Source organism: Embiotoca jacksoni, unplaced genomic scaffold (genome assembly GCF_022577435.1).
Source record: "Embiotoca jacksoni isolate LCO1_2020_lvr unplaced genomic scaffold, fEmbJac1.0.p SCAF_13, whole genome shotgun sequence".
Lineage (NCBI taxonomy): Eukaryota > Metazoa > Chordata > Actinopteri > Embiotocidae > Embiotoca > Embiotoca jacksoni.
Genome location: NW_027185263.1, coordinates 12,613,241 through 12,641,194, shown reverse-complemented (window position 1 = coordinate 12,641,194; position 27,954 = coordinate 12,613,241). Strand labels below are relative to the sequence as shown.

Here is a 27,954-nt window from a genome sequence, read left to right as displayed (position 1 = left end):
CAGTATCTTCCTTTAAATGTGTTCAGCCAAAGGAGTGTCATATTTCCACTAATCTCCATAACACAATTACACACTTTTCTAATGATACACAACTGTGAGATCGGTTAAGGGAAATAAAGGTAAGTTATACAGCCCACAATGTCACTGCAACAAATTTCAAAATAAAATGCATGCACTTCAATGTAAATAAAGCTATTTGTATTACACTATTTTTAATCTTTTAATCTTTAATCTTTTTTTGCCTAGCTCACATGAAACTGTAAATTAAAAGAATAGACCATTTATAATATAAATAAAAAACTGATACATTGTATCAACTTGTACTTTGTATCATATAAATTTTATATGATACAAAGTACAAGTTGATACAATATCAGTTTTCTTTTTAAGCCACATTGTGTCAGCATATGATGTCATCACAGGCAAATTTCAAAACAAAATGCATACATCTAAATATAGGGGGAAATAAGGTGTTCAATTATATGAAGACTACAAACCTATGACTTTCTTGACATTAATTATACATCGTTTGTGGGATAAATTCAGTGGGTTGCTGTGGCAACTGATAATGGCGTACTGCTTCCCTTGCCGTTCACTGCGCATGCGTGGAGTGTCGACACCCACTTTCGCAGACAGGAAGTGTGACCAACTTTTTCCACCATCCAGCGCCTCTTCGCCACTTTTCATCACACTGACTAATAATCTGATTACTTTTACTGCGCATGTATGATCACAACACCGAGAAGAGGGCGTGTTAGTTTTACCCCTTTTTCCGCAGAAAAAAAATATTTGTTTGTGCTCTCACAAACTGTGTACTGTCCCTTTAACTAAAGGGGCCGCGCAGTTGGAGCTGAACCTTTTACAGGCTGAGCCCCCGCTCACTCAGGATCCATTCATAAATAAAATATAATTTGGAGAGGAAACATCAGATTTTTCATTCAGGGGACCGGATGCGAGGAGCGAGCAGGATCCAGAAATGTTCACCTCGGTCGGGCACTGTGAATCGGGGGCACGGCTGAGTGAGCTGAAGTGACTTCCCATGGCTGAGCCCCCTGCTGATGGTTTTGACTTCATGTGCGAGCCGTGAGGAGGCAGCCAGATCCAGATCCGAGCATTCAGACAGACCCGCAAACCATGCTCGTTTCTTCGCAGGGTTTCGCGATTTCAACGTGCTTCCGCTTAACCCAAGTCGCCCTGGTTTAAAGAGCCTGCCGCCTCCATCCTTCCTCTTTTTTTTTTCTTTTCTTGTTTTTTTTTTCCATCTTTTTTTTTTTTTAACAAATGAAAACACATCAGGGGAGACGTGGAGCTGACATACCTATGGAGCAGTGAATTATGGCGGCTAAAGAGGACCTGTATGCCAAAGTGACCCCGCGGAGGCAGCGCCAGAGCCGGCCGAGCACCGTCAAACATGGGTCCCCTCTGGACGTGCTGCTGTCCATGGGCTTCCCCAAGACCAGGGCGTGAGTACACTGATGCACCGTCCCAACACACACACACACACACACACACACACACACACACACACACACACACACACACACACACACACACAGCACTTCCAGCAGCCTCCACTGAATTCCCACTCCTTGTCAAAGTTTCCTTTATCTGCCGCTGCTTCAGCGTCAACATCAGCAGCTGACCGGAGGCACCTCTGCAGCTGTTGTGAACACATGTCATGGCCTGTGGGCTCTTTTCAGATGACTGCTTTTAAACGGAACTTTTTGCTCTAGAATCCACAGCCATAGTGCATATGCTCCACAGCAGGGTTACAGCAGGATTTGATGGGACTTATTTCGATGTTTGTGCCAGATTCCTCTTCAACACACTGGAAGTAAACTCACAGAAGTGTAAATTCACATTTTGTGGACAATTACATGACATAATTGATGCTTTTTTTTGGGGGGGGGGGGGTCTTTTTATATGGTTATACAGTGTTGAAGGAGGTACTTAACACATTTCAAGTATAGAGGATTAAAAGTAAAAGTATGTTTGACCAACAAATGCTCAGTAATACTACCTGTCTGTGTGTTGTTTGCAGTCTTTCCCCACTACTAAAGAAAACTGCTGGAGATGCTCGGTGTTGTCTGAGGCAGGCGTCTCACTCAGCATCTCTGAGAGAAAGGGAGTTTGTTGTGCTAAAGCCTCATAATCAACAACAGATTAAAAGTAACAGAAATATAAAAAATATTCAATAACTTAATTGAATAGAATATGTACAACATATTCATCAAAAACAGAATAAACTGTGGAAATAAAATGATAGTCAATAATATATACAGTTTGCGTTTAAGGATTATAATGGATTAGAGTAGGTTGTTTTTACCGAGAATTTCTTAAGGAAGATTGAGAATTTTTAAGCAGTCTCTGGCGCAACGTTTCAATATTTTTGACACAAATCAACAGAAGCATTTCTCTTCTGAAACCAGAGACAAGATATAATACAAATATTCAGTTTAAGACGCTGTGTATTGTCAATGAAAGGGAGAGTAACTATAGAAGTGCAGGATGCACATTTATGTTGTAAAATGTGCTTTATAAAACCCATTGTTGCCTCTTTTAATCTTGCTAACTAAGCCTCTTAGCAAAGGAGCTGTTTATCAAATATACTGTTTATCTTTAGAACCAAAATGCTTCAGTAACCAGTTGCTTTATAATTTCTGCATGAATCTTTTCACACCAGAATACAGCAGTTGATATGATACTGAATCAACTTTTAAGTTTTGCACAGCTCAGTTTTTATGTTTCGACCTCCGCCCGCTGCACGAACTCTACCGAATCAAATGATCTATAATCTTAATGTCCCCTCATTGTTTGAGTTGTCAACGACTCCCACATTATATATTAACCCCTATGATTTCAGCACCCTCATCTCACATAAAAGCCTCTCTGCCTGTGCTCTCTCAGGTATTAAAAGAAATCTGAAATAGTTCACTTTTGTCTGTGTTGATCTCCGAGCGCCGTTATTAACCTCCACATCTTTAACTTGTTTCAGTCTGAACTGTAGGATATAAAACTGTCTTCTAATGTGATGCAATGGATGAAAATTTCAGTAGAGACTGTTGACAGTTGTCTGAGTTTTGCTGAGGAGGCCAAAAGTGTTGAACAGCCTTTCTTCTTGTAACTACACAGATACAGTATCTCCAAAATTAAGCCTTTTTATCTTCCGCAAAACTGATTCGGATCATCCAGGCTTTGATGGTTCCAGACAGCAGCTCTCTCTGCTGCTGCTTAAGGAACCGCTGCAGACAAAATTTGTGACTGGGTTTTGTTATATTTGCAGACACACATCTATTATTGATGGAATACACTTTGATTTGATCGAGGTTATAAATTTATAATGAAGCAGAATAATTTAGCATCATTACCTCCAGGCCTGTCGGGTCTGATGTTAGAGCGGACATCATAACAATGACAGAAGATAATACAAATAGTTTTGAAATACAAACATGTACATGTGAGCACGGCTGAGGCTGCCAGGTGTTTTGTGTGTTTGTTCAGTGTGTTGTGTGACGGGGCTGGTCTCTCTGATACAGTAGTTACTCTACTCTCCCTGTATCAAACAGCAGACAGAGATAGCGACCAGCTAGTGAATGGAAGGGAGCATCTAGCAGGTGGTGGAGAACAAATTGGAGCAACAAAGAGGGTGAATTGGACTTAAACGCGGCAGGGGGAAAGAAGCAGGACTCCAGATGAGTGCAGATGTTGCTTTGTATGTGATTGTAACTGATTGTTAACACGTTCATTATATCTACTATATAAGCTGACACTATACTGTGTGTCAGTCCTAAATTGGCAAAATAATTATATCAATTTAGACAAACATTAATTGCCAGCTTTCAATGCAGTTACCCGATTCAATTACAGTTATCTCTGTTCTAGAGACATGTTTCTCCATATGTGCTGACTGTCATGATGCACCCGGTTGCAGGAAAGTATCAAAATAAACATCTGATCTTCGGGTTTTGCTATCAAACCTTTTCCTGGATCTTGGAGGGAGAGGATGAAGGAATACTAGGGAAATCAGTTATCAGCCATAGTTTCAGGGAACAAGGGATTCATTGTGTTTGAGTAGGGTAGCATGAATTATGTACACACACTCATACATAGAAATGGGCCTTCTGTTTTAATTGGGGGGGTTTTCTTTTTCTGTTGAGTCATCTAGGAATTGAGCAGCATAATCAGATAGGAGCTGGATGGACAGTCTCTCTCCCTCTGCTGATCATGTCTGATGGTCGGAAGCAGTTTTGGAAACTCATCCGTCTAAGAGCATGAAAACACAGAGAGGTTATCTCTCTATGTTGCTGCTCAAGGTTGATAAAATACCCAAAGATTGCCAAAATAAAACACAGGACAGGATCTAAATGTCTAAATAAAACTGTCCTTTTGCAGTGTGTCCCAGCGGCTTCTTTTAAGCTCCACTCAGCCATCTCCTGTTGTGATGTACACTAATATAAATTCCTCTAAGAGCTGTGAGGATGGCCAGGTAGACTTTTGACTTTAGACTTCATTAATCCCACAGTGGGGAAATTTAGTGTCTAGTATTGTTGTGATATCATATCTTGGCATTGAGTCTCTTTCACACTTGGAAAACTGCCTCTAATTAATGGTTGGCAATCTGTCTTTCCTTTTATGTATAAACAATATAATCCCTGATGTTTCATAAAAAACACTTCCGTGTAGCGTTGTTATAGTATACTTTCCACAGTATTTCCCCTTTTGTCCTTTTATTGTGCAGTCTTACCAGTGTACTTTACGTCTCAGATAGGTCTTTGCTTGATCATCATTTATGTTGCTTTGGAGCACGAGTCCTCCCCGACCTTCGAGACAGTATTCGACAGGGTTTGTCTGTCTGCGTTTAGAGAACATAGTTTGTGTAGTGGTGCATGTATAGAAGGACTATTTGAGTTGTACAAAGCCTGGACCGTGTGTGTGTGTGTGTGTGTGTGTGTGTGTGTGTGTGTGTGTGTGCGTGCGCGCGCGTGCATTTTAAATGTCTTGCTTGTGTCCAAAATAAACGACAAAGGTCACTGAAGCGTTTCTCTGAACTTGTGCGCAGTTTTTCTATATTTTAAGGAAGTGAGAAGCTGAATTATCCTCCTGATTCAGACAAAGTCAAAGAAAATTCTTGATGCCAAAGATAACAGATGGCCTTTCTGCGGCAGTTTCTTGTCATGTCATGTCATGTCATCTTCATGCAACACTGAGGACTATTGTGGCAATTGTGAGCAAGGGAAACAGGAAGTTGATGATGACTAGAATGTACCATGACAACTGCAGTTACAAAGATTAAGGAGAGAAATGAAAGGTTTTTAAGCCATTTTGCTTTTTCTGTCTGGTATTAACAAAATGTACAAAGAAGCACTGCCCCAGAAGTGCCTCAGTCTACAACACAGCAGTGTCATGTGATACTTTAGACCAATCACAGATGCTGTTGTGTGGAAAATTCAACTACCACTCTTTGGTCAGAGAGCCGATGCTCCTTCCTTTTCACAGGAACCTAAAGTTTATTTTTGCCACAAACGTGGATTAGGACTCAATGTGCCAACAAATAACGTCACATAAATGCTTCTGCGTGCGGGAGTAGCTGACTGAAGATAAGAAACTCAGGCACCACGAATATTGGCAGCTAAAAGTTGAAATCAAATGGTTTTAGATTTATGTAAATATCAGTTCTATACATGGATGTTATGGGTCAATTGATGGGGGAGCAAAGCGACCTGTCACTGCAGTGTTGAAAGAATTAGGCAATAATTTGTGGAGAAGCATGATAAGCATGTCAGCGATGCGTCACTGATACAGTGACTGATCTTGCACTTCCACTAACATTATATAATCATATTTATTGTAGTTTAAGTATTTGAATATTATTAATTTACCCGATTGATTGGTTAATCTGTAGAGCGTCAGAAAAATGTAATTTTGCTTCATCAATTACTGACATTTTCCTGGGAGTGTTTTGTTTTTTGCACTGAATATGGTGTTCAGTGGGGGATAAACTGTATTTAATTCAGTGGCTCCTCTTAGAATTTGAGATTATGAAATCTTACCTTGGTCTATAGTGAGCTCCAGTTAATACAACACTGACAAAATCCGAATAGTAGCTTTTGTTTTGTATTCTTTAAGCACATTTAGGCACAGTTAAAATTGTCTTGAGGCCCTATTGTCTGCTTTGCATCATGCCTCTCAAATGAAAAATCAAAACCGCTGTGGTTACTGAGCCATACTCCACGTAGCTTAGATAATACCATGTACGGTAAATTCACAATTCTTTTTTTCACCCTGTCTGCTTGTGAAGTCTTTTGTGTGTTTCAGAGGAAGTCATTGCACACGCTGACTGTGGGACACGATTCACCTCCCTACACCAGTTTCATAACTCCTGCCTTCACCATAACTACGTGTGTAACTGTTGTTTGACATGCAAAAAAAAAGCATCAAGTGAGACCTTTTAGCTTATGTGAAACCTCCACATAATACATACAGAACACAACTTATGCTTACATGTGACACGTTCGGTGCCTGCGCGTGCAGCTTGAAAGAACAAACTCTGAGCTTGTATTCAAGACGGCCAAGAGGAAGTCGCCCATTTACGGAAGTGGCTTGTGGCCTTTACAGAGTGCTCTGTGGGGATGTTAGTTTGAGGGCGCCTGAAGCAGGGGATTCACATTAAGAAGTTTGGTGTACTTACTGAGTTATCGTGGTTTTTTTTTCAGTAAAAGAATCCTGAAAATTTAGCAATGTTACTAATAAATATATGAAAGAAGAATAGGTAAAAAAGCTTTAAAAAGTTTATGTTGAGGTTTTGTGCTTCCTTAATTTCTTGACAGATCACTTTTCAGCTCATCTGTGTGAATTTGGAAATCCAATTTCTAAGCTTGATTCGGGTTGTTTTCAACATCATCCATGGCTGCATCCCTCACACACAGTCTGTTTGCTCCGCTTCGAATGACACATCCTGGGACTTTGAGGAATGTTTGTGTGATGCATCACAACGTTGGCAATGTGCCTTATTTATTCTTAGTGAAACATTTGCTCTGTGCACTTTGAACGGTTTCACTGACGTCATGCAGCACTAAAAATAACAGCAATACTAAAACAGCGCTCTTCATTTCAGCTTTGTTAGAAGCATTTCTAATCACTTGTTCAAACTAATAAGGTTTATGGACACAATAACCAAGTGAACGACCGTCCTTTAGTCACACAAAGGCTCGCACAGTTCATCTGCTGGTGTCAGTCTCTGTCTTGCTCTGTGTGACCTCGTGGACTTTCTTGTACAGAAATAATGAAGTGAGGAGAAGCAGTTCAAGACAGCGGCTGTACACAGCTAGCTTTGTTAAAGATGTGATACTGAAACATTGCCTCGCAATGTCGGCTTGACAGAAAAGCTTTATGAGCATAGAAAACGGAAGGCTGACCTTATTAGTGAATATGCTGAGCCTAAACAAAATGTTTGGTCGATACCACTCTCGCGTCAGTATGGTATATATTAAGCCAATTAGCTCAGTGTAGCTGAACACATCTCAGCATGGGCAAATAGCTTGTCTGTGTCCAAAGTGTTAATACCTGCAATTACCACTAAGGGTATCTAACCAACAGCTTCTAAGTTTTTGAATCCATACACGAACTAATATATGAAACCAATTTGTGACAACTTACATGCTCTAACTAGGGTGACCAGATCCCAATAGACCAAATGTGGGGCGAAAAGTATGTTTGTGTGCGACAACGTGGGACATGTTACCAATGCTGAGTCAACATTTTTGATGTGTCTATCTAACTAACACAGAAGACCATGAAGGTCGCAGGTCAGCCTGTAAAGGACTAAACAAATGTTGAGATGTTAAATGTAACTCCCACACTGAGTGAATGCAGTGGGCATAAAAGGAAAGTAACGTTTCACAGTAAATGGCCTTATGTGTTTCTTTGCCTGTCTGGAAATCATCTTCTGGTTTCAGTGGGACTGCATCTACAGGTCAGGATATCTCTTTTTGAGCCACACATTTCTTGTTAGAATCAATGTACTGAGTCACTTTATGATGAATTCTCTATTGTAAATTTGAGCAAAACCTCTGGAAAAGAAGGCGTAAAACTTTCAGAGAATCACCCTCCATGGGCTTCGCACAGTTATAAGTAGTTTCCAGTCTCTGTTGGAGCTGCATTTCCTTTTTGTTTCCGGTTTCCATCATATTCAGCTGAAAACTGCGTAGCTTGTGATTTTGTGGTGACTCTTAATGTTCCACCGGCCGTAGCGTCGGCAACAAAGTTGGTGGCAGACGAACCTACACTCGACCCACGTATGCACAGTTTGAATGACATCTACCACGGTTCCATGACAACAGCCTTCCCTGCTTTCATCACAGCCTTTAAGGCATATTTAAGAAAAGTCTATCTGAAACACTAGAGCCAATGAAAGTTTGGGACATCGTCTCAATATGTGGCAGGTCAATTACTGAGTGTTAATTATTCCTTTTAATATTTACACACTAACTCAATTATATGTATCTTTTCAATGGAGGCCCTGAACTCAATACTAATACTACAGTTATTCAGAACAGGTAGCTTTCCTGACATGAAAGTTTCTCTCTCAGCGTTGTTAGTGTGGTGATAATAAGTGATCAGAGACGTGCGTTCACTGTTTGCTTGTGAACAGGAAATGCTGTTTTGCCTTCAGGGCTGATGTGTAGCAATGAAAGGCATGACATCTATGTAGTCGAGTTTTGTCGCAGGAACTTTCTTTAGCAGCCTGGAAAAGTTCCAAGTTAGCTGTAATAAACAGTCCAGAGAATGTTTACGTATATGAAATCCCCAAAACACTGCTGTTGAAACACGCAACAGTCAGCGAGAACATTTGATCTATAGTGGGGTTAAATGTGGAAGTAAGAACTGAACAGATGTACCATATGTGGGTGAAATGAAAGGCTGTTTCCAATATCGCCTCCAGCAGTGGTGCATGTGCAAATAAAGTAAAAGCCCTCAACTAATAGTGGTCACTGTCTTTCACTGCTAGTTTGGAGCCATTTCTTTTCCAGAGTGAGTTCTCTCCCTCGCTCTTTTTAGTTTTTCTTATTTTTTCTTATCATCGTCAAGCTGTGAACAGGAAATGCAGTTTATAAATAACTTGCTCAGTTCTTGTTGAGAGCAAACGAGGGGTTAGGCTCAGTTATTGAGGACAGTTTGTCTAAGGCATTTCTGCTATGGTCGAATACATTTGAAGCATGAATATTCAGTTCAACAGAAATAAACTGTATCTAAAAGGTCAATCGGAGAGCACAGATCTCCATGATGTACATTTGCACATGCTTACTTATTAATTGGGCAAAGGGTCCTCTGTGACTGCATTATGCTATGAGTCAGATCATTACAGCAAGGCAAGCGCATGAGGTAATGCATGGAGGAGTTCCCTCTGAGTTAACACCTCAGTCAGAGTCGGCTGGACGTCTTCCTTTCTCAATTTGACGTGTTTGAAAGACGGATATGTTTTTTTACTTTAATGAACCTTATTTACGAGGTCATTCATTGCATGACTAAGAAATAACTGCTTTAAAACTAAGAAGATCAAATCATCAATTAACTTGAGAAATTACATAAATAAATAAAAGCTATAAAAATGTGAAATATAATAAAGTACAACATTTGAAAATAGGGACGCCTGTAAAGGTGGGAAACGGGGTTACTCTGTTTCCAATTTGTTCAAACACATTTTTACAAACGATTACGGTTTATTGCAACAAATTTACTATCATAACAATGTATAAAACTGTAGCGGTTTCCGAAAGGGCTGTAAAAGCCTGGTTTGTGCATGATTCCGCAGGCGTACTAAGGTTGTACAAATCTTTAGTTCTGATTCATTCTGAGGAGTAAAACCACAAAGATCAATCAATGTGAGAGGCAGAAGTACGAAGAAAATTGACTAAACACGGACCTGTATTATATGAGAGGATACAGAAGCAGGCTGTCTGTGGTACCGGCCTGGCTTTACTCTACATCTCGGGGATTAAAACCACACAGTCTGATCTGTCTGATAGATGCATCTCTTCAGCAGATATTACTCTGCCACGGATGGATTGCGATCCAATGGGCCCCCTGAGAACAAATGCGGTGTCTCTCCACTTTTGTCTGTTAAACCTGACCTTTAGTATTTTGCTGTTGTTTTTAAGAGTGAGTGTCAGTTTTCTATGCCTCCTGTCCATGCAAGGTGACACGGACTCTTTGCAAATATACTGTAGGCAAAGTAGTACAGGAAACTATCGAGGGTAATGTGTGGTTTATTTTCTTAAAGGAGAATGTTTTGCTGTCAAACATGTCAACTAACATCATTTGCATTTATGTTTGACAACTTTTAAGTGTTGGCAGAGACAGTACAATGTCTTTCATATGGGTTTATCTATGAGACGCCTAAACGCCAACCTTCTGCGTTACATTTTCAAAAAGGAATTTATCTTATATATAATGGGCCCCCCGAGAACAAATGCGGTGTCTCTCCACTTTTGTCTGTTCAACCTGACCTTTAGTAGTTTGCTGTCGTTTTTAAGAGTGAGTGTCAGTTTTCTATGCCTCCTGTCCGTGCAAGGTGACACGGACTCTTTGCAAATATACTGTAGGCAAAGTAGTACAGGAAACTATCGAGGGTAATGTGTAGTTTATTTTCTTAAAGCAGAATGTTTTGCTGTCAAACATGAAAATAAACTGCACATTACCCTTGATAGTTTCCTGTACTATTTTGTGTATATGTATATATATGTACATATATGTATACATATTATATATATAATATGTATATATATAAATATAATATATTATATATATTATATTATATATATAATATATACATATATATATTATATATGACACATATATTATATATATATGGCACATACTCTTAAGTAAAAAATAATAATTATATATATATATAAAATATATTATATATATATATAGACATTATATATATTATATAATTATATTATATATATATATATATATATATAGACATTATTGTTTTTTACTTAAGAGTATGTGCCATATATATATAATATATGTGTCATATGTAATATATATATATATATATTATATAATATATATATATATATATATATATATATATACATTATTGTTTTTTACTTAAGAGTATGTGCCACATTACTGAGTAAAAGATTGTTTTTTTTTTATACCTGGAACAGGATTTTTCTCGTCATTTCAGAGGCCTAAAAAAAGAATAGATTAAATTCAACGACTTTATCTTTGTGTATGTGAGTTTGCTCTGTGACACTGTGATAAGACCTTTGCTATTATTTAATGACAGAAGGGTTCACTATCATGAAATACGACAGCAATAAGAAGCAGACAATCCAATGTTCTCGCCTGGATCGGATTTTGTGACGTCTCAGTCACATCTGCATGTAATCCCATCATGCCTTCTGGGAGAAAATCCCCTTCTTTTCCTCCTCCACACAGCACCAGGTGGAATCACTGCATAAAACGACTGTATCCAACAAAAGAGTCTCTGTTTTATGATTTACAAGCAGAGGTGGCTTATACTGTCGGGATAAAAATGGATCAATTAGGTAAAATGTCATCTTAACTGTTGTAGTCCTGTTCAAGTGAATGTAAAGGAGACTTTAATTCAAGTTTTGTCTGCCTTTGTAGCTGATATTTGATGTGTGTGTGTGTGTGTGTGTGTGTGTGTGTGTGTGTGTGTGTGTGTGTGTGAGTGTGTGTGTGCGTGTGCGTGTGCGCAGTGTAGTAGATCTGTGTGAGCCATCTGTTACGATTTTGGCCTTCCCATCCTGCACGCTGTGCTCTGTCAGGGCACTCTGCCCCAGGGTTCGGGGATTTCGCCGTATCTAGGACCCTCTCTGTGGGACCAATTTTAAAAATAGCTCATTGAATTTGAACACTAGCGCACCACAATGAACGCTGTCGGCATCATCACACATAGAGACGCCACGATATGTCTACATCACACTGGAAGAGAAGCTAAACGGTGGCTCCACAGTGACACAGAAAACAACACTTGTTCAGTGCTATCAGTTGGTAGATTGTTGTTTTTGGTTCAGTTCAATGGTCTTTCAGAGCAGTGACAAGCAGTGCTGTCTTTTGGAACGGTACAGTTATCTTTTAGAAAAAGTACGGTGTTATTTTTCCAGAGAGGTTTTGTTTTTTGCTTTTCTAATGTAGTGAATGGGTCATTAATAAAGTTGGTGTTTTATTTTCACATAATGCACACAAAACTTCAGCTGAAAGGAGATGCAGTAGCAATTTCAAAGCTTAAATGAAATGAGCCACGTACCCAAACATCCCTTTTATTTGGTTATTTACCAACAATTGCATTTTCTATTTAACAAAAACAAATACACAACAAATAACCATCAAAAGAGGATTTTTTTTTTTTTTTTTTTTTTTTTTTTTTCTTCTTTTTTAGTAAGAGACCACCAGGGTATACAGAAACAACTTCCGTCAAGGTGTTCAATAATTCAGTTTTAAAGTAAGTAATCAGACACCTGTTTGCAAAACCGTTACATGCAGGCATATTCTCAGCTGCCAGCAGATCTTACTATAAACCACAAATTTAGGAATATTAAGTCAAGTCAGATTTATTTATATAGCATCTTAGCGTATTATTTACCACAAAGGTTGAACAAAGTGCTGCACAAAATCTGATGAGATAAACTTAAATATTTTGAATGGTTAAAGTCAAAACATGTAATAAGAACGAGTAAAGGAAAATAACAACAAGATTAAGCTAAAACAAATACATAAGACAGGGTTATACTTTGGTTTCCGGAGGACTTAGGCACTGTGGTAGCAGTGGGGGGTAGTGGGCAGTTATCTGACTAAAAACTGCATTTTCACAAAATTTTGGATTATAATCGTATAATAAAAAAAAAAAATGCAGTTTCTGCCATAAAAATAATAAGCACCAAACACTGGCATAGAAGGGCTTATAGTGAAGCTACAATGGTTTGTGTGCTGCACCTGGAAAAACCTGCACAAGGATGAAAGAGCAGGAAATAGAACTCAAAAACTAAAATTAAGTTGCAACTAATCTGGGATAGTCAGTAAAAATAAATGTTTTCAGAAGAGATTTGAACACCAGAAGAGAAGTTGATGGCCTGATCTGGACGAGGAGGTTGTTCCAACGTTTTAGAGCCCGCTCAGCCCTGAAGGTCTGGATGTAGGTACAACTAAGAGTTAAGCCAGGACTGCTCCATTTAAGCACACGTACACTAACAATACAATTGAAAAATAAATCATTTTCTGTATATTAAAAGGGAAAGTTTGTGCTATTGTGTGCCAAATCCTTGCAGGCAAGGCTGTAAGTGTGTTGGATTAGTGTGTCACTCGCACTGATTGACTGAGAGGACGGTTGGGGATGGAGCGACTGTGAACCTTCAGAATTACAGCCACATCTAGATACCCTGTGTTAGTCCTCTCAAAGCTGACGAAAGCTCCTCGAATCCCTTCAGAGGCAGCCCTGCAATACAAGAGGTTTTATAAAAAGACGCTAATTAGATTTGGAGCACTCAGGAGTAATCATGCAATCAGCTCTCTTCTTGTTTCAGAAGAAGTTTATTAAATGACATAGATAGATCATGTGGCAGAACATGGACACTTCAGTTTTGGTCGATTACAATAAAACACCAGGCGTCTGTCACATATCGGAGGTCTTAAATTTGTCACATGTGGCTGATTATGGCCTGAATCTTTTATAACAGAATCATGTCCAGATTCAGTCTCAAGTTCAACCTGGGTGTGCATTGAATGCAGGGATTTGCATCTACAAGTATGTACACTTAATGATTATAGAGCCAGGTGCCTTAATATTTTCATGTCCAGCTGTTTCAAATCAGTATCAGGGCATACCTCTTGAATGAATAATGAACTTCTGCTCTGAATTATTGTGTGCTTGTTGTTGTTTTACTGCTCTCCCGGGATGTTTTGTCTTTGTTCATCATCATGTGGAAGTGCAGCAATCTCCTCCTAATAAATGCGGTCCAGAAGAGAAAAATATTGATTTTAGTGACTGTGCTTTGATCTCCTGCTCTCTCTTTCTCTCTGCAGCTTGAAAGCTCTCGTGTCGACAGGAGGCAAAAACGTCCAGGCAGCTTGTGACTGGTGAGAGCAGCACACACAGTCACTCACATCCTCTCCTGTAGTTATTCATGCTCAGTGGGAAATCAAATACAAACTGGTATCCACTGACCTCACTTGACATTATATTGGTGCCGTTACAACAGTGCTGCCCTCTGCTGGCCGTTCTCTCTCCTTCTTATTTCCCACTTTTTAACTCCCCCTTCTCATCACCTTTGCTCGTTCCAGGCTCTTCTCCCACCTGGATGACCCTTTCCTGGATGACCCTCTTCCCAGAGAGTACGTGTTGTACATGCGACCCAGTGGGCCGCTGCTCCAGCAGCTCTCGCACTTCTGGAAGCAGTCCCGCCTCTCCTGTGGCAAGAACAAGGCACACAACATCTTCCCCCACGTCACCCTCTGCCAGTTCTTCATGGTCAGTCTCAGCCCTCTGTGTACACTATGTCTTTATATTGGCAGTACTCACGCAGGGGAGGGGAGGGGGTGTGTGTTTGGGGTGGGGCATTTCAATTTAATTCAATATGCTTTCTTGGCATGAATGTCAGGTGGACGATGTTGCCAAAGCTTCAAGGACAACACAATACTAAAAAAAAAGGAAGAGAATTGCATATATTTCAAGTAAATAAAATACATACAAAGTTAGTACATAATTGTATATATCAAATTTCAAAAGAGTACATAAAAGTGTGAGCTGTGAGGAGACGAACTACAGCTGCTGGTTGTCTCACCGGATATGACAGGCACTGACACTGACACTATTTTCTCCAAGCAGATGTTGCATTGTAGTTTTGGTCAGAGAGTGAATGAAAAAATGTAGAGTTTGTATATAATTTTGGTACAAGGTTTTGTTGTGCTGAAGTGTTGCTCTGTCTCCACATCTCTCTGTGGACAGAGCTGATGCAGCCTGTCTTCTCTAGGCAGCCAGGTCTGTCTGTGCCTGAGTCTTTACATGTCAATGTCCTTCTCATTTTAGCAAATGATGCAGTTTCATAAATACTATGCTGTCTCAAAAGCTTAAGGCCACAAAGAGTCAATTAAATTCATACAAAGTGCAGCAAAGAGGAAAAAACTAAATCTAATCTATATTTGATGCTACCACAATTTGCCTTTAAAACACTCCTCAATGCACTTGCACACGGTTTTCTTTTTTATTATTGATAAATGTTAGGTAGGTTGTTCCATGCTTTTTGGAGAACATGCCACACTTCTTCTGTGGAGTAAACAGTTCCCGTGTTGTCTGTCTCTGTGGGGGACAGACCATCTGCTGCAGGACTTCTTGTCCTACTTGTTGCTGCAGATAGTTCTTTTCCAGCTATATTAATGAATTTAGGACCAATCAGTTGCCTCCCTTGTGGTACTTAATGATGGACAATATTCTAAAGTATAAAGTTCCTAAAACCTTTACACTGTACTGTATAATCATACATGTCCACATGTGTTGGTATCTGCACATCTGATGCACTGACTGAGTTTCCTGTCCTGTTGTCGCCGCTGTGTTCAGTGTGCCGATGGGAAGGTGGAGGCTCTGACCGACGCTCTCCAGACCACCGTGGCCAAGTGGAAGGGTCGCATCCCCACGCCGCTCCCCTTGGAGCTCTACACCTCCTCAACCTTCATTGGCCTCTTTGTGGAGGAGCAGATGGCGGAGATGCTGAAGACATTTGCTGCTGATTTTGCCACTGATGCAGCATCTAAAGCAGGTTTGAGTCCCTCTGTGTGCCTCTGGTAAAAATCACATGAGAACTGTCTTGTAGACACAAAGTACAGTTTTAATGTTGGTGCTCACAGGCCCATTTAAAGAATTACGTTGTTTAAAGGAATACAATGCCATTTTGTGAAATATGCTTAATCGCCTTCTAACTGAGAGTCAGAAAAAGAAGATTGTCTTGTCTGTTCAGTATATTAAAAGTTACATCCAGGAGATGTTTAGCTTATCCTAAAATGAATCCCGAAGTCTTGTAGTCACTACGAGGTTTCCAGGCAAACAGCAGAATCTCCAGGAAGTCGCTGCTCCTGGCCATGAAATAGTCAAGTGTATAACACCCCACGAAAAACCAAAACTTTTTATGTGAACTTTAGAAGTAGTCATAGGTGGACTTTGTTTTACTGTTGTACAGAGCCAAGCTTGAAGTTTCCCACTGCATCAAGTATTTAAGCTAAACTAAGCTAACCATCTCCTGGCTTTATCTTTATATTCAAAACACAAACATGATATCATCAATCTTTTTAGTGACCTCTCAGCAGGAAAATGTAAAAATGTAGCCGTCCCTTTTAAGAGGCTCTCATTTAGATATTTAATACAACCAGCTATATACAGCTTGATATGTGGACAGTTGAGGAATGATTAATCTCATTTCAGGAATGAGCCGTGCAACATCGTCAGTTGACACCAGATTTTGATGACAGTGTGGAACTACTAAACAGTGTGAAAGGGACATTACATCATTGCCCTAAATGCGTATCTTTAAATACCTCTGTTCTTTTCCTTCATGCAGATGTTCATGTTGAGCCCCATAAGAAACAACTTCATGTCACTTTGGCATACCACTTTCAAACCAGTCACCTTCCAGTTTTGGAGAAGCTGGCCAAGAATGTGGACGTGGCCTCGGGCTGCGACTGGCTGGCCGTGCTCTTCTCCAGGGATATTCGATTTGCTAATCATGAGGTAGACTTTTCTCCCTTTGAAAGCAAGAACAAGCATGTTTCCGCTCTTGAGTTCTGACTCTGGCACTTCGAATTTACGACTGTCTTAATGCCCCCTGTAGACACTGCAAGTCATGTACCCTTACGTGCCTCAAAATGATGATGAGCTGGAGCTGGTGCAGGGAGACTTCATCTTCATGTCTTCGGTGGAGCAGAGCACTGCCAGCGAGGGCTGGGTGTACGGCACTTCTCTGGGCACGGGGCTGTCCGGCCTGCTGCCTGAGAACTACGTCAGCCGGGCTGATGAGTCTGACACATGGGTTGTCCACGGGTAAGGACGGAAATTACGGTGTTCAACACGAGTACACGTCATTACTGTGGACAAACTGTCGTAATTAAAGCCCTATGATTGAATGAAGTTTTGCGTGTTTGTCTGATCCCCAGGTCTCACTCCTTTCTCAACTGTGCCTCTCCGTCTAACTCTGGCAGCACTGTGGCTGGTTTATTATTTGATGGACAGCTGAATGACAGTCTGCTTGACAGTCTTGTGGATCCTCCCAGCCTCACAGGCCTCTGTCCTCCGATGCAGGTATAAAAAAAAGTCAGGCTGCATGCTGAAGTTAAAAGAACGCCATGAACCTCACTATTGTTTTGCATTATTCTTATGCATCCTAATGAGAATGTGTAGATGACAATAATTACTCCGAGTTCTGTGCGGGTTGTCTTTAATGAATCTTAATCTTAGGTGTTGAGGCCAACCAGTCAGCCATCCCTGTCCAAGATGAGGCTGTTCGTGTGTCGCCATGGCGAGAGGATGGATGTGGTGTTTGGTAAACACTGGGTCACTCAGTGCTTTGACTCCAAAGGTTGGCATGCAGGGGAGATTTTTTCCTTTGCAGCAGGCTCACATTAGACACTTTTGACTTTGGTATTTCCTTCTTTTGTAAGAGTCTCCTTTGTTTTGTGTAGGTCGATACATTCGCTCTAATCTCAACATGCCATTCAGCCTACCAGCTCGAAGCGGAGGTCACCGGGACTATGATAAAGATTGTCCGATTACTGTGTTTGGCTCCACCCAGGCCCGTCTTGTAGGTCAGTACATTTTATGTCCAGTTTGTTTTGGTGTTTCTTTACCAATGGAAATGATTATTAAATACAGTAAAGACTGTTTGACATTTTAAACAACAATCAAAATGCCTGCTCATGGAACCACTGTGTGTTTTGTTCCGTCTCAGGTGAAGCCCTGTTAGAAAGCCATGCAACAATAGACTTTGTTTACTGCTCTCCCTCTCTTCGCTGCATCCAGACTGCTCATCACATTCTGCAGGGTAGGACCTCATCTTCATTGACTTCATCAATACTCTGACCACAAGTTAAACAGCATCTAATCAGGTTCCTCAGCTTGTATGGTTTAAAAGCATTTAAAATTGTTACTGCTACATGATGATGATAATGTTGGAGTTCCAGTATTAGTTTTGGGTCTGAAACCTTTAGTTTGACTCAGATCTCAGTAGGATTTGTCTGGTTATATAAAGCCTTAAAAAAACGCAATAAAACCTCTGTGGTACATAGAGACATCATTCAAGTTTAGGAGGAGGTCTAACATCTTTTTCCCATCTATTTACACTTTTAGCTTACTTTCTTTTTAATGCGGCAAAACTTTATTTCTTTTTAGAAATACAAATTTAATTTTTTGAGTTTCATGACTCAGTCATGTTACTGAGTAGAATGGAAACATAAAAATTACTTTCATTGCCCCAATAGATTTCCTGTAAAAGGAAGAGTAGCTGCACAAGTATTTCTAAGAGAAATGGTCCTTTCTGACAGCTTCTTTCTCTCTTCTAACTGCGTCAGGTCTCCAGCTGGAGGGAAAGACCAAAATCCGCATTGAGCCGGGATTGTTTGAATGGACCAAGTGGGTTTCAGGCACATGTTTACCCATTTGGATCCCCCCAGCTGAACTGGCTGCTGCTAACCTGAGTGTGGACACAACATACAGGTACACAGTGACAATGTAGAATCTTTATGCTTTTATCTGTGATGCTACAAATTACTGTAACCTCCTGTTTTTTGCCCATAGACCTCATCTACCCATAAGTAAGTTGACAGTGTCAGAGTCCTATGACACCTACATCAGCAGGAGCTTCCAAGTGACCCGCGAGATCCTGACAGACTGCAAAAACCTGGGTAAAATATAACTGTATACATATATCCAGAGTTTCACGTTAATACCAATTTGACCAAGTATCAAATATTTGTAATCTTAACTGTCTAAAACAAAAGTGATTTTCTCTTTAAAATTATAACATTTTAATGCTTCTTGTTAGCTGATATTTTCTAGTTCAAAATGTTGTCTCTTGTGGCCACTGAACATCAGCCACTAAAATCAGAAATGAACAATACCATCTATGTGAAATAGGCCTTAGTAAGAAAGAAATACCTGACTTTACATACACAGACTAAAAACCCTGACATTGAGTAGAGCAACTGGACAGTGTAACATTATTTGAGAAGTACTTTATTTTTAGCTGATGTCCCAATCTCGGTATAAAATAGCATGTATCAAAGAATCTAAACACTGTATATTATTGACTGCTGAGGAAAGAAAGCGCATGGTATCTGTGGAATGTGGGTCTATGTTTTTTACTTCTTTCACACAGGAAACACGGTCCTGATTGTGGCCCATGCTTCCTCCCTGGAGGCCTGCACTCGCCAGATACAAGGCCTCAGCCCTCAAAACTCCAAGGACTTTGTTCAAGTTGTCCGAAAGGTCAGATTTAGTTTCAATGCTCCTTTTCATTCCTACCGCATCCTCTCCCAATTCCCATCTCTCTCTCTTTGATAACATTCCCATCTGTCTCCTCTTTGTGCAGATTCCTTACTTGGGTTTTTGTGCATGTGAAGAACTGGGAGAGACCGGGGTGTGGCAGCTGGTCGACCCACCCATCTTGCCTCTGACACATGGACCCAATCACAGTTTCAACTGGAGGGAATTGCTGATGCAAGACTGAAGGATGTGCTGTTAAGCTATCTATATTCTGGCAGCCTGAACTGCTGAAAAAAATATTTATTTTTAACCTACACTGCTATGAATCCAGCCCAACTACCAAAAAAAAACCAAAAGTCTGGCTTCCGTCAAAGACATCATGCAAAAAAATTTGCAGAATTTGAAGCAAATGTTTTCAGGAATGCTCAGGAAAGAGAAAGTGCAGTTTGTGTGGAGATCACAGTAAAATGGAGCTACAGTTTGGGCGGCAGTTTGTGGCGTGTCTTTCGATGTTACACTTCTTAGCCCAAAATGTGGAGGTGCTACAAGAAATCTGGATATTTCTTGGTTGTTGATGAATCAGGTTTTATGCCTTGGGACGGTGTCTCAGTAAGCTCCTCTCTGTGGTCTCTCCTCAGGCAGAGAACCAGGTAGTGCAGAGTTTAAACCCGTTCACACCTGGCTTTATGTGTGCTGGTTGGTCGGATCACAAGTGGACAGCTCTAAGAAAGTATGGCACTTCACAGCCGGCATTATTATGCAGCTCATGTGATCACTTGTGATTGGATGTCACGTCCCTGCTATATATGCAAATAAATGTACATCACAGAAATATACACGTAAATAAAAAAGCACAAAAAAAAAAAAAAAAAAAAAAAAAAAAAATTAAAAGAAGGGAAGACAAAGATCTTCAACAGTGAGAACTGTTTGAGTGGAGAAAAAAAACATCCAAAAGTAATGAACCAGCTGTACAGCGTGGAAGCGCAGGGTCATATGTGAAGACAGGAACGTGGCACCAAAAGCTGCATTAAATATTTGTATTGGTTAGTCAGAGGACATCAGACGAGTAGGTGGTCCTTCAATGTAGCTTAAGACGCATTTGTGTTCATGCTGCTAAAACAATGTGATCATATGCGTCTCAGACAACCTCTTAATGTAGTCTCAGTGGAACAGATCTTAACAGTTCTAAATGCGCACAGGCGCATTCGCACCTTTTAGCGTACTTTTAGCTCACCTCCTCTGATCCGATCACCCAGAACGAATGCGAATGCCAAATGTGAACAGTCTATTAGTGTTCTGCTGCCTTCTCACACTGTGACAAGAATTAGTTGAGAAAGACTTGTACTACAGAGATATTTTTCCATGTGTCAGAAATTATTATTTAACTTGTAGCTACAACCCTCCTGTGAAAAAAGCACATAAGAAATGTTGACAATCAGACAGGGGAGAGCTGATCTTCACTGTTTCTGGTGCAGAGGTGGGTAGTTCATTATACCGGTTTTATTCCTGTAAATGTCATATCATTTTCTTCTATGTTAACATTTGTGTGGCCACATGAGTCATTTAACCTTCCTGTAAGCCATCGTCTATGGGACTTATCTGTAGGCAGCCAAGTCAATATGACGAAGGAAAATTCATGTAATAATATACAGAATGCCGTTACATTGTTCATTTTGTCGAGGCATCAACTAAAACTTTTGCTTGTTTATCGTGACCCTGACACTCTGTAAGCCTGATAACCACACCGCTTTTCAAATACTCGGTGCATTTAATTTTTTTCTTTTCGGTTACACCAGATGATTTAAATAGCTTAACGCTTAATACCAGTTATTTGCCGTATGACTTTGAAAATCTATTGATACTCTAAAAATGAATAAAGTATGGTTTTGGAGATATGAAGGCCTGCACATATCAGCTTCTGTGTTCTGTAGAAACTTTCTTCATCTTTGTAACCGGGTGGAAGGGTTGCTCATAATTTTTGGTTCTGTTTTGAACAAACTGCAGGGAGGTTGTTGTTTGTCTGAGAAAATAAAATGAGCGGCCATTGAATTACTGAACAGTTACTGTCTGTCTTGCAGTTGTGAGAGTGTGCTGTTGCTGCCTCGTTCACCGACAGTAAACTTTTCACAAAGCAAAAGTAAGAAAACATAGACCTACCTACCAGGGGTGTAATGCTATTTGTAGAAGTACCGGAGCACACGAGTGCCTGCAATGTTAATTTGTGGCTTATTTTTAAGCTTGCATAACCACTGTGGTGGCAGGTTAACAGTAGTTTTAAGTTAGCCTGGATATTCTGATTGTTTTAATTGAATAAAGTCAGCAATATAATCATGAATTTGTATTGGTTGATCTGGATTACAAATCTAAAGTGTAATTGTCTGATTTCAATCACAACATATTTCTGCAAATATTTCACAATAAAAGCCTCTTTAAAAAGAGTCTGTGTATACTAAAATGCTAGAGGGCTTTTAATTTGAAATAAATATAGGAAGTGTTAAGTTTTTAATATATAATATACTGCTGTTCATTGATTATGGGATTATTTTATATGGTCAGACCTCCAGAAATCTCATTAGAGGGAGTGAATTTACAAAATGACCCCATAATGACTTGTGGAAAAAAAAAAAGTTATTAACTTTGTATTTCATTCTCTCATGAAATACAAAGTCTTTGGAGGCAGAGGCTTCTTGGAACCAGCCCCAGTGGCACTCGGTGGAATTGTACTTTATGGCATTTCTGCATAAGCTTCATTTACCAGACCTGGGAGTTCTGTCCACGTTTATGCACAGTTTATGGACTGGACGTATAGGAAATGCTTTTATTGTGAAATGGATACAGGAAGTCGTGGCATATGGTCAAACCTGACAATAGACGTGACATTATCACTCAGTCACATGGCAATTAGCCGACCGATGACGTAACTTCAATGCTATACATTCATCATAACCTGTTTCCAGCGAGCCGGCCTAGCATGCGCAGCTCGCACCGGGGGGGGGGGGGGGCATTCACAAAGTGGATTGAATGCACCTGTGCAAGTCCAAAAAGGAAAAGGTCAGTTCTTAGCTGGTTCTGAAACTGTTCACACATGTTTTTACTTGCTACTGGGATTTTTTTTTTTTTTTTTTTTTTTTCAATTTGTTTCACTCCTGTTTATTTCCTGCCAATCAGACAAGGCAGAAACACTTTTGAACAGTCTCACTGCTGAATGTATGACATGTAGGAATACTATATGAAGCGTCAGCTTGTGCAAAAAAAATAAAAATAAAAATGAAACAGACAAGGCAAACAGCGCAGATAGACCTTTACGTGTAAGAGAGAGATTTTTTTTTTTTTTTTTTTTTTTTTATTATCTCACTAGCGAACATCACAGTTATTAAGAGAGCTCAAATGTATCCTGCTGAGCCAGAGAGTTCATGGTTTCTTTCTCTTTACCAACTCAGGTGAGGCGTTTTGTGTTTGTGCTTGTAATGCACGTTTGAGGTGCCGAAACTTTTGAAACCACCTGTTTTTTTGGGGGGTTTTTTTAAATTTTTTTTTTTTATCGATGGCAACGTCAATATATCAATAACCAGTTATCCTTTGCAGCTATTATAAATGCCTCTAACTTTCCACGTGTATTTATAGTATTTCTAGCTAACTAATTAATGGCTTTATTTTGGGATTGGTAGGCTGACAGTTGTTACTTTTAATATTAATACTATCTATCAGTCTATCTGGCCTATATAATGCTATTGGTACGTTTAGTTTTAATGCTTGCACATAAAGGGCCGTGCTACTACATTAAACGTACAGCTGCTGACCCCAGACAGCCTTTTACAAATATGTGAATGTAAATCTTTTAACAAAGAGATGTATTTAGTACATAACCTGTTAGATTTAATCACTTTCATTACATCCAAAAATAATTTTTTTCATGGTCCCATTCTGAACTTTTTGTGCATCTCTACACAAAAAAAAAAGCAAAAAAAAAAGCAAATGATGAGCTTAAATTTAAAAGATAACCTCCTGCCATACATAGATATGTTATTAATAATTTGTCCAAATAGGACCTTACACTGAAAGAGTAAAACGTTACAAAGCAAAATGTCTTCCCAAGGTTTTATAACCAGGTTTGGCTTGTTGTTTAACAATATGAAAAAAAAAAGTGATGAATATCCTGATATTTAACAGTCTGTTGTGAATGGATGAGATGTGTGTCCTGAAATGTCAACAGACTCCGTATGCATGGCCCCGCACACACCTACAAAAATGGAAAACCGTGTTCTCTGTTGTTATAAATTATTACATTTAGTTGTTGGATAAAAAGTCTGTATCCACAGTCAAATTTAAGTGAAGATAATTTACTACCAATTATATTAGAGCACGATTAAATAGTAAACAAGCAATGAAAAGCAACACGAAGACAACAAATTCTCATTATTTTTAGCATTGGGATCCCTGAGATTTAAATTGAGTGCTTTTGAAATTTCAGGATATCTCTCGCTCCCACTGCTCACCTGACATACAACACATGCACACACTCGCACTAAGTGAGACAAACACTAGGTGGTGCTATTCACCAATATCAGTTGCAATCCTGCGTAGTTAACTGCCAACAGGCACACCTAAACTTCGGGCCAGCAATTTCTAAATGTTTTTTTTTTTTCTTTTTTCTTTTTCCCCTGTGAACCATATAGATTAACTTTATTACTGCATTTGACATGTTTCCCCCCAAAGATCACAGAAATGTGTATTGTAATATCCAACAATAGTCTACCAACATAGAAGGCCTTCAATATTCTTGGTACTACATTTTCATCTCCATGCAAGTAAATACATAAGAAAGGGGTATTATTTTTTTTGGTGTGTAATCGGAAGATAATTATTACAATTTGTTTTTATTATGTTAATAATAAATTCAAAGCTAGTGCAGATGATTCTTGTGAGATCAGTCCTTCAGCAACATAAATAACTGGTTTAGTAAAAACAGCTGATATCAAAACATCATGTAAAATATTGCCATTGCATAAAACAGCATAAGGAAAGATAAGTTTACTTGTTGCTTACTGGTTATGATGGTTTACACTTTATATATGTCTTTCCCTGCAGCAGCAACACTGACCAACATCTCTGCAGATTAGCAGGTAGGTGTTGAGCACTTTTTCGATTTTTTTTTTTTTTTTTTTTTGGGTGGGGGGGGGGGGGGGGGTTGTTTGCATTATATCTGTTCCTTAGGAGTCACACAAGTTAACAAACATAAAGAAAATACTAACAGTGCTGGCTAAAACTGACCATGGTGTTGTCAAGGATTGGTATATTATGCAAATACTCAAACAATATCTTCAATGTGTTCAAATGTGGCCTTTTTTTGGATAATTGCTATGGTAGTAATAGGACCCATTCCTTAGTAATGATAATCAGTCAACTAAAAAAAACAAACACAAGCTTTAGTTGATTCAATCAATACTAATTTCTATATTCTGCTTGCAATTACAAAAAATATGTTTACAAATTGACTCTTTTTTTTTTTTTTTTAAATACAGCGTCAACATTTTTGCTATAAGAGAGAGATGTAAATTTAATCCAGATTATCTTTCAGATATGCAGCCACTTTGTCACGCTCAAAATTAAACAGCCAACCCTCAACCAAATAATTGGATTGTCGCAGGCAGGCCGTTCTTTTCAGTGTTGAACAATAGGCGCTTTAGGACCAAAATAACTTTTCGATAGTTCTAAGAGCTGTTGGAGTTGGTGTATTAACATGTTAGCTTGGTTCTGAGCTAAATCACACAATAACAAACAAATTAAGCGGTGAAGCAGCAACTTCTGCGTTCTGGGAGATAAAATTACTGGTTTTGTCAAAGGAGTCTTGTGGCCTTGAAGACAGTGATCGTTCTCCAAACTGGGGATGTGCCAATTTACTGCAGGTAAAACACTGACTATGGATAACTACCTCATGCAACTCTCCCTTTAATGTAGGTCTTAACAAAAGAAAAATGAAACACTGGGGCTAATAGCACAATTGTCATAGCAAACAGTTGCCTGTTTACCAGAGCCCAAGCAATGTGGGATTTTTTTTTGGGGCCAAAACTGATATTTGGGAGAAAAAAATAAAGTCTAATATCAACATATCGGCCAATATTCTTTCTACATACATACTTTTTATATACAGTGATCAGCCACAACATTCAAACCTCTGACAGGGGATGTGAATAACATTGATGATATTGTTTTAATGGCACCTATCAATGGAAAGGATATATTTGGTAGGAAGTGAACAGTCAGGTCTTGAAGTTGATGTTGGAAGCACGGCAAGTGTAGAAACTCTTAAACAAGGGCCAAATTGTGATGGCCAGACGACTGGGTTTGCGCATCTTTAAAACGACAGGTCTTGTGTGATGCAGTGGTTAGTACCTACCAAAAGTGGTTTGAGGAAGGACAACCGGTGAACTGGTAGCGAGTCATGGACGCCCGGAGCTCATTGATGCTCATTGATGCTCATTGGTGCACTTTGATCCCACAGAAGAGCTGCTGATGCAAAAATTGGTGAAAGACGGAAAACACTTGCAGCTCACTTGTATGTGGCTGCAGAGTGCTGATGCTGACGCCTGTCCACTACTGAATGAGCCTGTAATGGGCAGGTGAGCGTCACAACTGAACCATGGAAAGATTAATATAAGTGGCTGGAAACCAGGTTTGGTTAGAGAATGTAATTCGTGTGTAAATGGTTACTAAAATGTTAATCTATATACTTTTTGTCCTGCCTATTGACTTTATCAATTATTTATGAGCTTTCTTGCAAGTTATTAATTAAGACATGATTTATCAGTGTTTTTCCATACTATAGTTGTGGAACTGCTGCTTGTTAGCGAGGATGTCATGCTAAATGTTCATGTGTGACATGAACAATCTTGTTTTGACATCAGCATGTCCGTGTGGAAAGACTCAGAGGGCTGACCTTGCTCGAAGGCTCCGCCAATGGAGCAGCCAGTTTCTAGGTTTATGTGTCACCTGTTTTGAGTGGTCATCTTCTCATTAACATTGTTTCATGCATACTGAAACACATTTTTCTAATAATGTTAGTGTTTGGGTGTGTTTTGGATTTATTGGAGTGCCAGCCACAACCAGTACAGAACATACTGAATTACTGTAGGTAAACAAATAGCAGAAGTTGTGGTTGAACCAGTGACCAGTGATATTTTTGAAGTGGGTTTTACAATTACAGATTGAGCATTTTGCCTTTGAACAACAGAGCTAGTCATCCTGACCAATAATAAGGTTGGACACAGCTGTCACGAGTTATTGAGGCCACTACATATTATCAAGACTGGCTGAAAGGCCTTCAGAGTACAAGAATAGGGGAATATGAATATACTGCAGCAAATATGAGATGTCATCTCTGCTCCTCAGTTAGAAAAGACTTGACTAAATAAAATTGTGAAGGCCACAATTATTAATAGACTGGTGTAAAAAAAAACAAAAAAAAAAACTCAACCATAGTGGCACCAAATAAGTGACTGACTATTTGAAGTTGTAAAACATGGAAGTGCTGCTTTGACTTGTGTAAACACTACTGGATGTTTCAGAAATTGGGCGAGAGCGAGCAGTAGCTGTTCAAGGCCAGCATTTGCCCAAGGGAGGCATTGATTGATGTTTCCAAAACCCTCCTCTTGCCTCTCTTTAGAAAACTGGAATTTCATCATCACGATAGGCATTCTTGTCGGCTTTGCCGGTCTCACACAATGCCAGCCGCTAAAGCACACAGGGAGTATTCAGTCGTGTTGAATATATTTGAGAAAGCTCTTAATGTGACACATTCTTTAAAATACAGTTGCTGTTTGTCAGGACATTATATACGACAGGTATGCCATTGACATGCACAGTGACCTTGGTTTACACAGTCTACACTTTTCATTCAAGTGTATCTATGTGAAGATTTGGCTTTGTACAGGTTTGGCTCTACTGAAATAAAGCATCAAATGTATGCTTTCATAAATGAAAATGGATTTGTGCAATGAAAGCAAGATTTTTTTTTCACTGCTGCATAACTTGGGTAAACATTCAAAACATTGGTGCTTTCATCGGCTTCCTAAGGCTCTGTGCTGCTGTTATCTGCAAAGACTTTGTTCAGGAATAACTAATCATCTGGCTTTTTGTTTATTATCACATAGAAAAATTGAGAATTTTAATTTAGTTTGCCCCCAATGTCATTGGGTCATGAAATGTGTAGTTTTCTTTATATAGTGGGGATGAAAAGAAAGAAAGAAAAAAAAGCTTTCACACTGCGTTGCTTTATTTAGAAGTTGTTCTGTGAATTATGCCAGCAAAAAGATCAAAGTATTGTGCTTACAACTTTTCACTGGAGAAAAGTTGAAGAAACAGAAACTTGTGAATGCTTTTCTCTCATGTCTTGGAGCTGTTTAGGAGAGAGAGGGGAGGTGCAGGGAGGAGGAGGTAGGTGGAGTAAGGTTGGAGTC

General features: G+C 39.4%; 1 protein-coding gene across 1 annotated transcript; it reads left to right on the top strand.

Moving 5' to 3' along the window:
• The first annotated feature begins 781 nt into the window (after positions 1-781).
• ubash3ba (ubiquitin associated and SH3 domain containing Ba) lies at positions 782-21,407 on the top strand. Its single transcript, XM_069146607.1, has 14 exons — positions 782-1,463; positions 14,059-14,112; positions 14,317-14,503; positions 15,590-15,788; positions 16,584-16,753; positions 16,854-17,062; positions 17,176-17,320; positions 17,477-17,597; positions 17,701-17,823; positions 17,967-18,059; positions 18,586-18,730; positions 18,812-18,918; positions 19,392-19,501; positions 19,605-21,407. Exons 1-14 carry the CDS (start codon positions 1,336-1,338, stop codon positions 19,740-19,742), a joined length of 1,929 nt encoding a protein of 642 aa, XP_069002708.1. The 5' UTR covers positions 782-1,335; the 3' UTR covers positions 19,743-21,407.
• Positions 21,408-27,954: the final 6,547 nt, after the last annotated feature.

What these genes read in the sequence shown, in the direction of transcription:
- ubash3ba (XM_069146607.1), top strand. Translation starts at nt 1,336, where the DNA reads ATGGCGGCTAAAGAGGACCTGTATGCCAAAGTGACCCCGCGGAGGCAG. An exon ending in TTCGATTTGCTAATCATGAG is followed by an intron (nt 16,754 to 16,853) that starts GTAGACTTTTCT and finishes TGCCCCCTGTAG; the next exon opens with ACACTGCAAGTCATGTACCC. An exon ending in TGCTCATCACATTCTGCAGG is followed by an intron (nt 18,060 to 18,585) that starts GTAGGACCTCAT and finishes TAACTGCGTCAG; the next exon opens with GTCTCCAGCTGGAGGGAAAG.